Below are 15,055 nucleotides of genomic sequence, written 5' to 3'. Positions count from 1 at the left end.
ACAAGCTAGCCCTCTGGCTCCTTAAACTACACGGCTGGCAGATGCATATTTTAACAACACACATCTGTTGGCTATATAATCTCTTGTATTTGCCCTCCCTGCTCCAAGCTTTGATGGAAGACCGGAGGGAACTCTCCAGTGGTTACAGCCAAAGTGTTTGCTTTGCAATTTCGCTCGATTGCTGTCTGATTTTATTTTTAAATTTCTTCAAGTCCTAATCAGCCTCTTACTTTATTTAATTAATACCCCGGCTTAGTTAAATAGATCATAAATTAAGAAGCCCCGCCATTAAAAAAATGTACCAGGTAGCAAACAGCCCTCCAGTGGCTTCCCAAAGCCTGCCTGGCTTGGGCTCCCCTGCCAAACTGCTGCCCTGACATCCTTTGCTTGCAGAAAACACTCTGGATCTCCCAAATCCCATCTCATCAGCTTTATCAGCCGCTGCCTTCCCCGCTGGGGCTGATATCTCTAGGAGAGAGAGCAGCGGCTCCTTCCCTGGACAATTTGGGCAATGGTAGGAAGGAAGGTGAGGGAGACCTGAAGAAGGGGGGTCCTGCAGGTTTGGGATGGGTTAGCTGGCTTCCCCAGCAATATTTGTCCCTGAGACTCTACAAATAAAAGACTTTCCCCGATGCTGATGACACTAATAGGCTCATCTGTTTGAATGTTTGGACTTCCAAGGCTATGGAATGATCTGTTCCACTACATTTAACCATGTAGATTTGAAAACAATGTGACAAAACCTTAAATATTTAATTGAAGTATGGTGTAGCTCTGCATCTGAGCAGGGAAGTAGGAGACATCAGCCCCGTAAAGCTGTTGTCAGACATGAATGACAGCAGTTGGAAACTGAATTGGGAGGCATTAGGGGATTTCTTGATACCAAGGAAGTGGAAAAGCTGGCAAGAACAGACAAGGCAGCACCAATCCATGCATAAAAAACAGGCAAGGTATTTTCCAGAGACAAGGCTGGGGTGGGATAGAGTGGGTTCCCAGAACTGCCTCCATCATCCCTGGCCAGCTGATGAGCCGCTTGAGTCGTTGGCAAACCCAGCAGCATGACGGGCTCCCAGCCACGAGAGCCTCTCAGCTCTGCTCTCGCTGTGACAAAGTGTTTCCTTGAGGGCCACGAGGTTTGCACGCAGATTTGGGGATGGCTTGGGGATCCTCTCCTGCCTCGGTGATGCCTGCAGCCTCAGGCAAAGCTGGGCAGACTGGGATGATGTAGGCTTTGGTGGAATGTCAAAGACGAGTCAGAAAGCCTGCAGGATGGGAGGTCACCATCGCCCTACCTGTCAGAAAGCCGGAGGTGTGAGCAGTATCCGAGTGTTTGAATTCTCACTCTTGGTCATGACTGAGGGAGCCCAGCTCCCCTCTCCAGAGAAGGCAGCCCAAGCCTCCTGAGAGCCTCCCTAAGTCAGGCTAGGTTTTAGGCAGAGGACTTTTACAATTCATTTACAAGTAATCTCTCCTAAATTTGCAAATCACTCCTGATGGCAATAAAAAGCTAAAAGGAACGCCCCACAAGCGAGTTCTCCAAATGAGGTGGCTCAGGTAGCCTGTCACATCCCTTCATAACCCAGAAGGATGAAATTTGGGAGATGCATGTCCCTCCGGAGATGGCTGCTTACCTCACGACTTGCCGAGTCAACACGCACCGGATCCAAAGAGGAGAAACGTCTGCACAGCTGGTGGCATTACACATCTGTAACCACCGAAAACGTCTCTCTATTTTCCTGTACAAACACACGCTTTGGCTCCCTAAAGTACAGTAAGTTTAGCTTGCCGCGCCGCATGCTGTAACCGGCTGTCAGAGAGCTAGCTCTTAACACACGGGGTGTTGGAGGCACCGACTCTTAACGTGCCATTTCTATTCCCCTCCACGGGGCTGGCTAAAACACAGACCACCCCCGGCAACGTGCCCCTTTGCTGCCGGCGCAGCAGGATGCACCATCCTACAGTAAAGACATCAAAGTGCGAGCTGCTGAGTGCTAACGACCTCCCAGTCCCTTTCCGAAGGTGTGGATTATCACTCGTACCTCCCCAACCAGCCTTAAATTTTGCCGGAACATCTGCATAAATACATCTAAAGTGAAAGACGTGCTACCGACAGGTTGCAAAGCCCCATTTTCTTATCGATTTGGTTTAAGTTGAATGCGCTTTAACTTTCATTTTCTTAAAAGGAAAACACTCTGCAAATATAAGTCACTGAACATCTTAGGTAAATGTACCAATTAGCAACTACCATGTATATTCACACAAACATTAACTACCATCTATTCAACACATTCCATAACCCCAAAGATAATAACGATTTCCTTTTGATCCATAAAAAAAAAATCTCTGCTCAATCAACGCTTTGCAGAAGCTGAGCTCTGACGTACGCCCGTGCGCCCTGGGACTAAATTAGTTTTGAAATCTTTAGCTCTAATTAAATAACATTATTTCTTTTGTCTGAGTCAAGCAACGTATTCTGCCTTCACAACAGAAGGAGGGAGCCCCGGCGAAGGAGGGGAAGGCGACACAGCTTGCAGAGGTTGTCGGTAAGCGAGAAAGCCCCCCCGACAGCCGTGTTCTGCTTTCCGATTCATTTGCGGGCTTCTTTCATGTATGGGCACACGTCGGAGCTCTGAGCTGCTGCAAAGGGTTGATTGAGCAGAAGGATGGATCAAAAGAAAATCTTCATTATCTTCGGGGTCAGGGAAGGAAGAGACGGCAGTTGTGTAAGTTTGGGGGTAGGGTACTTTGTAGGGTTGCGGAGAGAGAAAAACAAATGCAGGGGAAATTACAAACCAGAAATTAGAACTCGTTTTCGCAGTGGTGCGCAGACTCTGATAAGGCACACCTTCAACCAGAACTGGTACCTTAATTCACTTGTTTTGGTTGCTTAAGACTAATTAGCATTGATCTGACTAAAAGCACTAAAACTCTTGGCTTGGATCCTTTTTTAAAGAATTAACCAGGAAAAAACCCAACAAGGAAAAAACAAATCCAAACTTCCATTTAAGCAAACTTAAATACGTAAATAGTTTCACTTTGGTGGCTGAATAATCAGGATGTATCTGGGAGCAATACAGACTGGATTTTGCCCAAGCTTTTCAAGAAAAACACCATTTTCATTAACTTCTCTGAAGCCAAATCCATTCTGGGAGGTCTCTCTGATGCAGTCTGACTTTTCCCAGCGCTCCCGATCAAGCACCCAAACCCACTTTTTGCCAGCGCTACACTCCCATCTCCCACCCAAAAAGGGTCTTTACAAGACGCTGGGGGCTTTCTGCTATTCGCAATCCCATGCAACATCCTCCTGTGTTGCTCATGAGTAAGATTAATTACTGAGAAATGCACGATGATAAAACATATGTATGAAAATAGAGAGTATGAAGATAGTTTGAAAACCAGCCTTTCCTCAAGCGGTAGAGTCCTCCTGGTCCTGCTGCGGAAGAGCTTTGCAGCAAGGGTAACGTGTATTGCACTGATGGCACTGACGCTCTCCATATCCTTGAATTTATGCACATACGCTCTTCAGTTGGCATGTATATTTGTAGAGCTGAAGTACCAAACATTTTGTGCCTGTGTTACTCATCCCAGAATTGCCTTACTCCCTCAAGAGCTTCCTTTGCTACCGTTCTCAGGATCAAGATGCACTCTCATCGCTCTCATGATGGATTAATTTCCATTAATTGTCAAAAAGCCACTCTGTGTGACCGCAAAGACAAAAATAAAAAAGCAAATGACCTCCAACATGATGGAGGATACGGGACTTACCGAGAACAGTCAGCCGGGCAGGTCTGGATCGGATGGCTGCTTGAATAGCCTGACATTCATAGACGGCGTCATCTTGGAGATCAGCTCTGAGGATTTTCAAGTGATGCTCTCCAGACAGATGGTCTCCTACGACCAGATAGCGTGGGTAACCTGCAGAACACAAAGCGCGAGTCAGGAGGCAGCTGGACCGCCAAGCTCAAGGATGAAAGAGTACCGAGCGTGGGCCCGGAGCCCTGGCCACCCACGGCAAACGCCCAGGAACCAGGCAGCTGCTTCTCCTCCTTGGCAGCCAGCTCAAAAAGCGAGAGTGAGCCCTTCCAGACTCGGGGAAGAGACTGCAGGTTTTATCCTAAGAGTTCAGAAAAGAAGTGTTGATGAAGGAGCGTTAACTGAAATCCCTAGGAAAAGGGATGAGCCCTTCCACCAGGAAACCCACCGCCTCCGGCTCCTCCGAGCCCTGTCATGGGATTTCCTTAGCTCCTTCAGCCAGCTGTTCACATGCTTGTGATGAAACCCTGGAACACTTCCACTATTCAGTCTGTGTAACGGTTGGGCAGGGGTCTGCGGGGGTAACGACAGCCCTGATCAGCCTGCCCTGCATTTTGAGACATCCGAAGCACCCCGGGAGGAAGGCTGCCATCACCCCAGCCTTCCCTGTGCTGGTGATTAATGCGCTCTGTAATGCAGGCGGCCTGGCACACTCGTGTGTTTTCGTTGTTTCGCAAGCTATCAACAGCAGGATTTGCTCTCCTGAACCGCAAGAAATACAAATGATGGGTTTGTTTGTATTTAGCTAATTAGATGACTGGCTGAGCTGGTAACATGCGAACTGGCAGTTCCTCTTGCTTAAAGCAGCTCCAGCTCCGTTAATTGTGGAAGTCATTCACATAAGCTACATACTTCAGTGGAGCTGTTGTTACCCATTCGCGTTGCAAGGTCTTGTACGGAAAACTCAGCTCTCTAATATATGTAAAAGTTGCGGCATGGAGCTTTGAAAAACAGTTGAAGAGGGGACTGCTCACTCAGACAAGTCTGAGAAATTAGTAATCATATGTATTACAAAAAACCAGAGGAAAAGAAAAAGCAGGCATTGCACTTTAGAGAAGAGCGGGGTCCCTGGAGACCAAGAAACACAAATCCTCCTCTGATTTCTGAATGCCGCTGCTTGACTTGGAAAAAAACCCTCTCGGGTCTCCTGTGCTCCGCAGAAGTTGAGCAGAGGCAACGTCACAGCGTCCAACTTCCTCTGTGCTCGGCGGGGGGGGACAAGGCTGCAGCTCCTGGAAGGGCTTGGTGCCCTCCAAGGTTTCCAGCTTTCAAGCAAAAACTCTCCCTTGTGAAACATTTCACCAAAAAACCCTAGCGTTTTCCAGCAAGATATATAGAATAAACTGTACAGCTTCTCCACTATTGTTCCAGAGGCTTCACCAGTTGCAATAAACCCTCAATCACAATGCATGCGTGGGATTAAGTAACGACAAGTCTGGGGAATTTTGTTACCAAACTATAATTTGCCAAAAGCACAGCTTAAGGAAGCCACAAGTACTTGTGGGCTCCGCTGGATTGCAATAAACACATTTATCCAAAGTAAACAGAGACTTTCGGGGTTGGTTTTTTTTTTTGAGAATGTCAAAACAGGCACTTTCAACATCTACAAAACATTTCAGCCTGCCTTTTGGAAACATGACATTTGTTTCCAAAAGTCAACCCAAACCAAAGCAAGGCTTTTCCAAAGGGTCAGGTCACACCTGTGGGAAACCAACTGCTTTGTTTCAAGTCAGAGTGAAAAAAGTTGTTGTTTTTCCAAGTTTCAATGCTTATGTTTGAGCTGGCTGGAAGGTTTTGAAATGAAAACATTATTCTCAAAATAAATACAGTGGCTGCACCGGCACTGTTGGGCAGGGAGAGCTCCTGTTTCCCTCCTTTGGGCAGGGCAGTAGCATGACTTACTTGAGAGATCCCGTCCGACTCCAAGGGCGAGCCCGTCTTTGATCCACAGCACAATGCCATTGTACTCGGGGATGGCGCAGAGCAGTGTCACGGGCTGCCCGGCGATCACCACCTGGTCCTGGGGCTGCTGCGTGAAGGAGGACGCTTGACCTGGAGCGGGGAACGAGAGAGAAAGAGGAGGCCGTCAGTTCTCAGGCGGTTTTCCACGCCACGCAGAGCCTTGGGATGCAACAGCCCAAGACACCACAGCACAAACCCGAGGCTGAATTCTGCAGCTTTTAATTATGTGATTACTTATTGCCCTTCTATACACTCAGACAAAAATTTGCAGTGTTTTTCCTCCCTGAGGAATAATAATAAATAAAATAATAAATAAATAATACAAATAAATAATAATAAATAAATAATAAATAAAATAATAGAGCAAAGAGGTGCCAGGCATTTCCTCTATTTTATTCCAAACTGTGGTGCTAGTGTTTTAGCCATCGTGACTACAGACAAGAGAAGCAGCAGGCTTTCGGGAAGCAGTAATATTTTGTATTACACCTAATACAAGAGGACGTTGGTCCTCTGCCTCTGAGTCTCACTCCCACCTCTCTGTAAATCAGGATGCGCGGTTAAGAACCTGCTACGAAACACGCAGGAGAAGCGCTGACTGCTGCTGTCCTCTCTTTTCCTGGAGCGTAACCTACCTGTAGGGAGCTTTACGCACATCTGAGGATGAAAAGAAGCAACAGTCCTGGTTCAGCACTGCCTTTTGCCAAAGTTTCATTGTCAGACTCACAAACCATCCCACCCTAACGAGCCAAGCTCAAGCATGACACCTACTGCCTCAGCTGATACAGGTGGACTAAGCGTGGTGGTTTATCATCTCTCTCCTCACCCTTCCCCACCCCGAAGGCTGCAGTAACTATTGAAAGCCCTGGGGTCATCTCCTGCCAGGGCGAGATGTCTCATGCCTCAGCTGCAAGGTGAAACTTCTCATTTTCAACACAAAGCACAATGCAGCATAACCTCTTTCACAGCAGGGTTTGCTAAGCACTGGCATTACGTTTTATTTTCACTCTTTGAAATACATCATCGCTCTTTGGCTTTGCCATGCCTGAAAAACATTCAAAGTGTTAACTCCTGGTTCTTTCTTTCTGAAATGAGTGCTCTTGGTTTTCAGTCAGGCAAGGTGAGGATCTGGGATGCCCATACAGCACATCCCCGTGGTTCAAAAGAGATGGGGGCGTGTAGCAGCACAGGGCTAGCCCACTCCCTTCTTTTCTGTAAAGAAAATACTAAAAGCAAGACCAAACGCTGATGAAGCACCCCTAAACCAACTGTACCTCTGGGACGTCTTAGGGAGATGGCTCATTGTGCAACAAGCCAGCACATGGACATAGCACCCGCGTCTAGTGGTGGAAGGTCCTAAGTATAACACCACTCCAGGCTGATCTGCTGAAACGTGGGCACCTTGGGAGCACGGTCCTTCCTGTTATTTGTGGAGCACCCGAATAGCACCATTGCTTTGCAGTGCTTAAAGTCTCGCTCTTACTCTGGATATAGGGGAGATGGGAAAAAGAGAGAAGTTGGAGGAAAGCAGAACAACTGGACATTGTATTACCTGAGGGGTTTGAAAGATCAGGAGCCTTGCTGCGTGTGAATTACTGCCCTGCAAGAGGCGCGGAATTAAAAGCCCACACCCCTTGGCTGAACGTCAGTCCAAGACACAGAATCGTACCGGGCTGGAGAAAAAGCTTCTCTTTAAAATCAATTTGTTAAACCAGGACAGTCTCCATGTGAACCACCCTAAATCAATTCAATCCTAATTTACATTAACTCAATTTAATCATTGACTGATGATTAATCCTAAACCAAGGTTAAGTGTGACACCAAGTTCTCACAACTAAACTTGTTTCCAAATGAGTTGTTGGGCGTTGCCTACGGGGCAAAGCCACAAAGCTCAATCATTTTCTCACTTCTGTGGTTAAACCAAAGCGTGCCCCCACGTGAACGTTTATATTTCAATTGAATTTACTGTAGCTTAACTTAAACTTGCTCTTAACCATCTAAAGATGCGTGGGGAAGAGCAGAGCTAGCCTTTCTAGATTGCTGCTGGGTTTAATCCAGAGGAGATTCCAGCTCTGTCTGCTGGGAGAGACTCGCTGGAAGTCACGGTGGCCTCCGCTACCAGCAGAAACCCTTGCTATAACGAATGAAGATGTAGACATCTGATTTCATAGGGAATATTAATCAGCTCTGTATTTTATTCAGACTCATAAAGGACAAGCACGACTAGCATAATACAGAGAAGTGGGGATGAGAGAGAAAATTAGGAAAGGAAGCAGAAAAAAGTGAGCATTTTGCTTTGTTTTTTTTTTTTTTAAATACATATATATGCTTTTTTCCACCGCTAACTATGTTTTCACGGCTCACTCTGTAATCTTGACAATTTTTAAGGCAATGTTGGGCAAGCGGGGACAGCGCTGGAACGCGGCAATAACCCAAAAAGATTGTTTTATCGGCGAGAATTATCAGGTTGTCAGCTGGGAGCTGCAAGAGTCATAATGAGAAAGCAGAAGCACAAAGTGGTGTCCATGCCCTCTGAAAATGTCCATTAAGCAGAGGCTTCATTTGGTAATTGCTGTTGGAAATGAAGCCCTTTTTAGGGTTTTTTTTTTTGTTGTTGTTGTTTCTTGATTTGTTTTAGGGAGCAGCTGATGGCCATGGAAAATCAGAGCAGAAACATGGCATATGTCTCCTGTCTTTTCCTTCCCTCTGTTTGTTCAGTGTGAAAAATTGTCACTTGAAACCAATTTTTTTTACGTCCAAAGCTCCAGCTCAGCTACAAACAGCTCAGGCTCAGTCACAGGAGAGGAAAGACAGGAGTAAGGACCTTAAGAGCATTACCTGGCCCAGTCCCTGCTCCACGGCAGGATCATCTCTCCCTAAATCACAGATGAAAAAGAAGCAAAAAAAAACCCCTAAAAAAGCACTGAAGGCAGAGCTCAACCAGCTTTCAAATCAGCTTAAAGTCTGATTACTGGGTTTAACTGGGTTTGGAAGATCAGAGGCCCGTCCACGTTACAGCTTTCAGCTGTCTTATGTCTTAATGTCAAAGGAACAAGTAATTTGCAGAGAAGTTTTAAGGGAGATAAGGTACTTGACAGAAAATAACTGAAAATGGGGAGATTGGGAGAGGGTGATTTACAAATGCAGGTTGAGCAGTTTCAGCTATAAGAAAATGGGCTGAAACACCTCAGTCGGGTACTTCTCCCGTAAATGTTTACAACATTAGTACAAAATGGTGCTTTGGTTTCAAAGCAGGGTGGTTGGACTCCAAAGACAAAACAAAACAAGCACTTTGACGATTGCACAAGATGCTGTCGGTCAACCAGAAGTTTCCTACTCTCTCCCCTTCCACTAAATAGGGTATTAGCCAAAAAAATCTGGTTTTAACTCTAACCTGGCTTCCAAATCCTTGCAGAGATTGGCTTTCAGACCACATGAACCCAGGCAAGGCACGTACAACCAGCCATTACCATCCACCACCTCCTACGGCACCTTCCTGCCGCACAAAGGGAACCCAGGTTCTGGTTTTGGGAAGCACTCCTCTGCCCTGTGGCAGCAAAAGCAAACAGCGGGGAGATGCAGCAACGTCATCCTCCCCCCAGGATCAGTCCTCTTTGACTTCCGCACCCCATTTTTCCTCTCTTCAAGTGTAAAGACTTGGCATCCTTTCAAAGAAAGAAATACCCCAATTGACGCTTGGCTTCCTGCAAGCGTCGCTGGGAGCCGCTCGTCACCGACTCTGCCCCCCCAAGAGCATCCACGTGAGCATCTTCTGCTATTCATCCAGCAGACGAGACGCACCAAGCAGGAGCAAATATTAGGACTCTGAATTCATTGTTGATTTTTTTTTCTTCCAAAAAAGCAAATGGGTATGTAAATGAGATGCTAACCATGCCTCTCGACTGCGTTCCAGCACGATGGCAAAGTCCTGTCTGCACTTTCAAACTGCCCTTCTGCTGAACGCAGGTTGTCAGCCGCGGGTCGACCTGCTGTTGTAGGTGGGGGCTTTGGTGTCGGAGAAGGCGCAAGAGGCTCTTGATCCCAAAGCCTCATCTTCTCCTGGTTGCTGGCTTTGCTTTGCTCCCTCAGGAGCTATTTACACTGCCAGACGACTGCGTGACCTGTTTTCTGGCCCTGTGATCTCCTGCCTTCTGGAGGAAGTCTCTCTAAAACAAAAGCGGGGGGCACTTCTGGCGGCTTCTGAAATCCTGAACAGCAGGAACAAAAATGGGAGAATAAAGGACCCACTGTGAACGGCGAGCAGGCAATAACGCTAACCCTGCTTTCAAAAATCACAGGCAGGATCCTTATGAAGTCACAAGCATGTCATAAAAGCATAAGAAAAAAGAAGAGGAAAAAAAGAGAGAACCACTTTAGAACTCTTTATATTTCCTTAATGGATTTTGCACCTGTGGCTCCTGTTTTTCAGTGTTTCTCTGTAATGTTGCCTTGTTCTTTCAAACAAAGGCTGAGACTCTGCTATGTTTGTGACTTCCAAGGGAAATCACGCTGCCAGCGCCGTAGCATTCCTTTTCAGAGAAGTCCCAACACCCACGCATGGTGAAAAGGACCAAAAATCCCATTTTACAACCCAGGAAATGGAGGGAAGCACCTACACGACAACGTTGCCAAGGTCATGTAGGGCGTCTGCGACACAGCAGGACCTTGAAGCTCCTTCCATCACTGAAGCCTGAATCAGTGACTGGCTTTCTAAGCTCTCTGAAGACTGAAATCTGTTTGCACCAGTTCTTGTCTGAATTATTTCAGCTTGCAGCCTCCTGTGTAAAAACCAGCCTGCCTGCAGACAACTTGCTGCAAGAAGAGGCAACCGGGAACAGCAGATAGTTAAATTTTCATTACCCAAGAGAAGCGAGTATTGTAGTAAGAAGCAAGGGACTTACAGAGGGAACAATGACTCATTAGAAATGGAGACACCATGGCTCCTTTTATGTAAGTGGAGCTTTGAATTTCCATTGTGTTCTGAAAAGAATTAGTCCTCTTTGTGGAGGAGAGGATAGAAGTGGCGAAGGAGGACTATGAAGCTCCTCGTAAAAATATTACTGTTCAGAAATGAAAGGCCCAATGATTAAGAGTGGTGGGACATTTTCCTTGTCCCTCAGTGTGGAGAGCTAATCCTTCCCTCGACTCAGAGCCGGCACGATGCGTGGTAGGAAGATGATCAAGGGGCTGCGGAGTGACAACTAACCTAAGCCTACGGCACCGTCCTAGAAGGGTCCCTCTTCAGACTGAGCAGATCCACCACCAAGCGTAAAGTCACGGCATTTCAGCCCAGCTCAGAGTTGGTTTCTCGTTCCATGACGCCTAGAGATGGAGCCATCTCTTGACCATGGAGAGAACTGGGAAAGGAGGTGGAGATGGCTGTGTGCCCACAGTTTCCCGACAGATGAGGGCTTGTCTCCGCACCACCCTGCGCAGCTCCTGCTATCGATCCCATGACAAATGGGCTGGTTCTCAGTGCTCATTCAGATGGGTCCTCTTCTCCGAGCCAAGGACAATGAGCTCCCCGCATAAGGCCCATCGCACTTGAAAACACACGCCCGCATTGATTTTTAGATGACTAGGAAAAGCAAGCAGACAAAAGCATTACATTATTTACAAAGCTCTCTGGAGTTGTCAGTCATGAGGAAGCACAGTACAAACAGGGAGAGCAGGGAAGAGCCGTGCGGGTGGCACAGCCGCTCATTACCCGCCTCCCAACCTCAAGGTCTTGTGCAAGCTCTGGCTGGGCTCAGCACCCATGGAGCAGAAAGGAAAGGGCCAGCCAAATGTCCCCAGGGGCAGAGCAAGGATTTCCCCAGACAAGGACAGGGATGAGGTTTTCTTGCACCTTCTGAGGAGCAAAAAGCCTCCGGCTCCCCAGACAGGAGCAGATGAATTGCAAAAGTGATGTTGTCCATGGTAAGGACATGTGGAGCAGCTTCCCCAAGGGAGGGTTACGTGCTGGTGATGGCCAGAGCCAGGTCTTGCTTCACAGAAGAAAATAAGAAAGATAGCTTGAGTTTGTCCCTTGCATAAGCTTCCAATTATTTTATTTTGCTTCCTTGGGGGGGAAAAAAAAAATCTGTTTGAACTAAAATGTCAGTTTGGCCTTTTTTTAGTTTGACTACGCAAGTCCAGCTCACGTGGCTTCTGTACGCTTGATGCTGCTGAATTATTCAAATTGAAAGAAAAAAAAAGCACAACACCCTTCAGTCAAGGAATGAATCAGCTGTACAGAAAGGCAAGCAGCAGCCTATTTCTCCCTGACCAGCTAGCTGTGTGACCCAGCTCAGATGTGTGCCCTCTCCTAGTGTGAAGCAGGGACCTGAGCTTGTACTTTGTTCACCCACAAACATCAAGGGACACGGGACCCTTTTTCCCCTTGAAGCACCCAACAAGCAAAGCCTGGCAGTCCCCATCAAGTCCAGCTATGGAGAGGAAGAAGTGGGCTACATTTAGGTGAAGTCAAAGCCAAAATGATTCTGGGTGCAGGGACCACCCCAAGAAATGCAGCCTGCGTAGCCTGTGCACACGCCTGAGCTCATCCCGCAGTGATGTCAGCTATTTTCCTAATGCTGCTTAGAGAAGAAACATCAGCATCCCACTGTGTCCACTAAGTAGCTTCAAACAGGAGACAGAGAAATTTTGAATAAGATATTAGACCTTTTAGAAATCTTTTTTTTTCTATTAGTCACACAGGCAAGAGATCTGAACTATCGAGTATTTCACTTGCTTTGATACCCACATGAAATCCCAGCACTGCTTTCAAAGTCACTGTGAGTAGTTTGATCAGCCATGCAGAAAGGGCTTAAATGTCATCGTCTGCTCTGTTATTAGCTACCTATTGGGAAAGGTGTAAGAGTATACTTACCGTGGGATATTTATTAGCAACCTCCTCCCAGCACCAGCTTCGAGAATCACCTCTTGTGAGATTAAACGCCTGCTCGCAGTAGCTGCGCCGATAGAAAACAAACTAACATGTACTGCATCACGGGATCAAAAATAAGATGTCCCCAAAAAGTGGTGTTCAAGTGACCTTACAGACTGGATTGCACTGAATATTTGGTCTCAACCGACGTCTCCTGGCCATTCAGCTTTAACAACCTCATGTGTACTTGCTGCCCAGATAAAGCTGGGCTCATAGGAAGCCGCGTTATCTTCTACCAGACGAGCTGACAGAGGCAGAAAAAAAATAACCAGATGAGCTTTGGGGCACGCAGGACTTTTCCTGGGCTGGAGATAGAAGAAGCAAACTGAATTGAGGTGACACTTTGCCACGGGGGCCAGCACACGAGGGTTTGCTCCGGCAGCAGAGAAGCGAGCGAGGCTTCACAGGGGGGCACAGTGGCAGAACGGAGGGGTTGGCAGGAGGCAAAGCTCATTACTAAAGCTAATGGCAGACAGAAGAGGCCAGGGCCTCGTCCCAATGCCTGGGCTGCCGCAGTTACCCTGCGATCAGGGCCAAGGGGAGCTGTAAGCTCTGAGCCTCCTGCCGAGGCTGCTTGGGGTACAGGGGTGATGCCCGTTCTTGCTAGAAACAAAGGCAACAGCACCACAAGCTATTTCAAAGGCGCTGGAAACCCTGGTCACGGTGCTGATCAGCATCCCTTGCTTGAGACAGGAGATGCTTTGCTCTCGTGGGCAGAAGGGAAGAGATTTCCTCACATTGATCCACCTGGAGGCCCCAGGTCCCACTGAAAATTGCCAAAGGCTCTAAGAAATATTTTGTTATCAACGCTCCTGAGGAACCTGTCACAGAATAATAAATTACCATTTGCTCTTCTGTCAGGGAGTAGATGTCCTGGCACGGCTCCACAGCTGCCAGACTGACGGGCTCGCGAGGGAGCTGAGAGAAGACGAGGGGATGCTCCGGTAATACCGACCAAGGCAGCTTTCTGCGTAGCAACTGCAGATGCTTTTCTGATGCTAACTATTTGTAGCTAACAAATGGCGCTTGCAAAGGGGGCAGCGGGTCCTCAGCTGCAGGAGCCTTGCGTAGACACTCCTGGGACCTTAAACCACCCACTTCACAAAGGAGGAAAAGGAACTTTTCCTTCTAAAATAATAGCTGATGCTCAAACTGGTGGGCAGCAGTCAGCCCCCCCGCTAAAGTCTCCCGGCTAAAACCTTTAAGGATTTTTATCCCTTGTGACCTTCTGAAATCTCTGAGGTGATTCCCCACAGCCCTGGATTATATTAAATCCAGGTGCGTCCCTTAGCCCACCCTTTGTTCCCAGATCAGGGCTGCTCTTTTGAAATATAGTCCAATAAATCTCAGCTCATCTTTGAGTTAGAGGGCACACAGGACACTCATCCATAGGAAAATGAGAAGGATGAATAATCCATTTCGCAAACGATTTGGAGATTTCAAAGTCTGGCTCTGCTCCCAGGAAGAGTAGAAACTGGAAGTTCTGCAGTCTACAGGGTGGAAAATTAGACCAAAGAGCTTGCCCTGGGTCGCACCATGTTTCACTTCCATCCTCGTTTTTCAAAATCTGTTATTGCACGCTTTGAGTCAGAGAGAAATCAAAATGAAGATTCATTTCAGAACAGACAATGCAGATATTTAATACTAAAACTACTGAAAGATTCTGCTCCTGTCTTCCACCTTCTAGCCAAACTCCCAGTGAAAACCCCATTGCACAACGAGCCTTTATTCTGTCCCCCTTATCTTCCACTACTTTAAGCATGGTTCTGCCAAAGCTCATCAGAAAATAACTCAAACTTTAATCTCTAGATATACATCCACATCCTTCTCTAAAATAAACGTGAGCATAAGAAATCTCACCACAGGTTGGAGAGACCTTATGCTCACCGTACAGATTTGGGAATTCATGCAAGGAGTGGTCAGCCAAGTTTTTCTACAGGACTTTGTTTCCATTTTTGCAGGTGCTCGAATTGCCACTGCGCAGGACACTCTCCAACAGATACCTTCCCCGAACCAGAAACGCATGGGCAGGGTACCAAACTGCACGCGGCGAGGCAGAAAAAATGCAAGAACAAGTCCTACGGTTGCCCCGAAATGTTGAGAGGCCACTGTCTGCATGAAACATCGACCGTGTTGCTTCTAGGGGGGCTCCCGGCCAGATTAACGATGTGATATCACAGATGCACTGAGACCGTGCTGAGGACTCGCTCCAGCTCCCTGCCATTTAGCTGAGCCGAAAAGCAGGGTGAGACTGCTTCAGGTTGTGTTGCGTGAATTATCAAGTCTAAAGATGAAGTGGAATGAGAATTAGCAGGTTTCTGCTGTAATTATTGTTTGTTTGGATTTTTCCAAGCG

The 15,055-nt window shown here is 47.2% G+C and overlaps 1 protein-coding gene across 7 annotated transcripts in view; it reads right to left on the bottom strand.

Annotated features, from left to right (window-relative positions):
- Positions 1 to 15,055, bottom strand: part of KIRREL3 (kirre like nephrin family adhesion molecule 3) — a 325,022-nt gene that overhangs the window by 88,201 nt on the left and 221,766 nt on the right. For all 7 annotated transcript variants that reach the window (XM_054803325.1, XM_054803327.1, XM_054803322.1 and 4 more), the window contains 2 exons: positions 5,716 to 5,865; positions 3,766 to 3,915 (listed from right to left, as the gene is read on the bottom strand). In XM_054803325.1, coding sequence (XP_054659300.1) covers positions 3,766 to 3,915; positions 5,716 to 5,865 — 300 coding nt within the window. The remainder of the gene's footprint in view (positions 1 to 3,765; positions 3,916 to 5,715; positions 5,866 to 15,055) is intronic.

The sequence above is a fragment of the Grus americana genome, chromosome 24 (assembly GCF_028858705.1).
Source record: "Grus americana isolate bGruAme1 chromosome 24, bGruAme1.mat, whole genome shotgun sequence".
Lineage (NCBI taxonomy): Eukaryota > Metazoa > Chordata > Aves > Gruiformes > Gruidae > Grus > Grus americana.
Note: the sequence above shows the minus strand (reverse complement) of the source record. Positions and strands in the feature narration are given on the sequence as shown.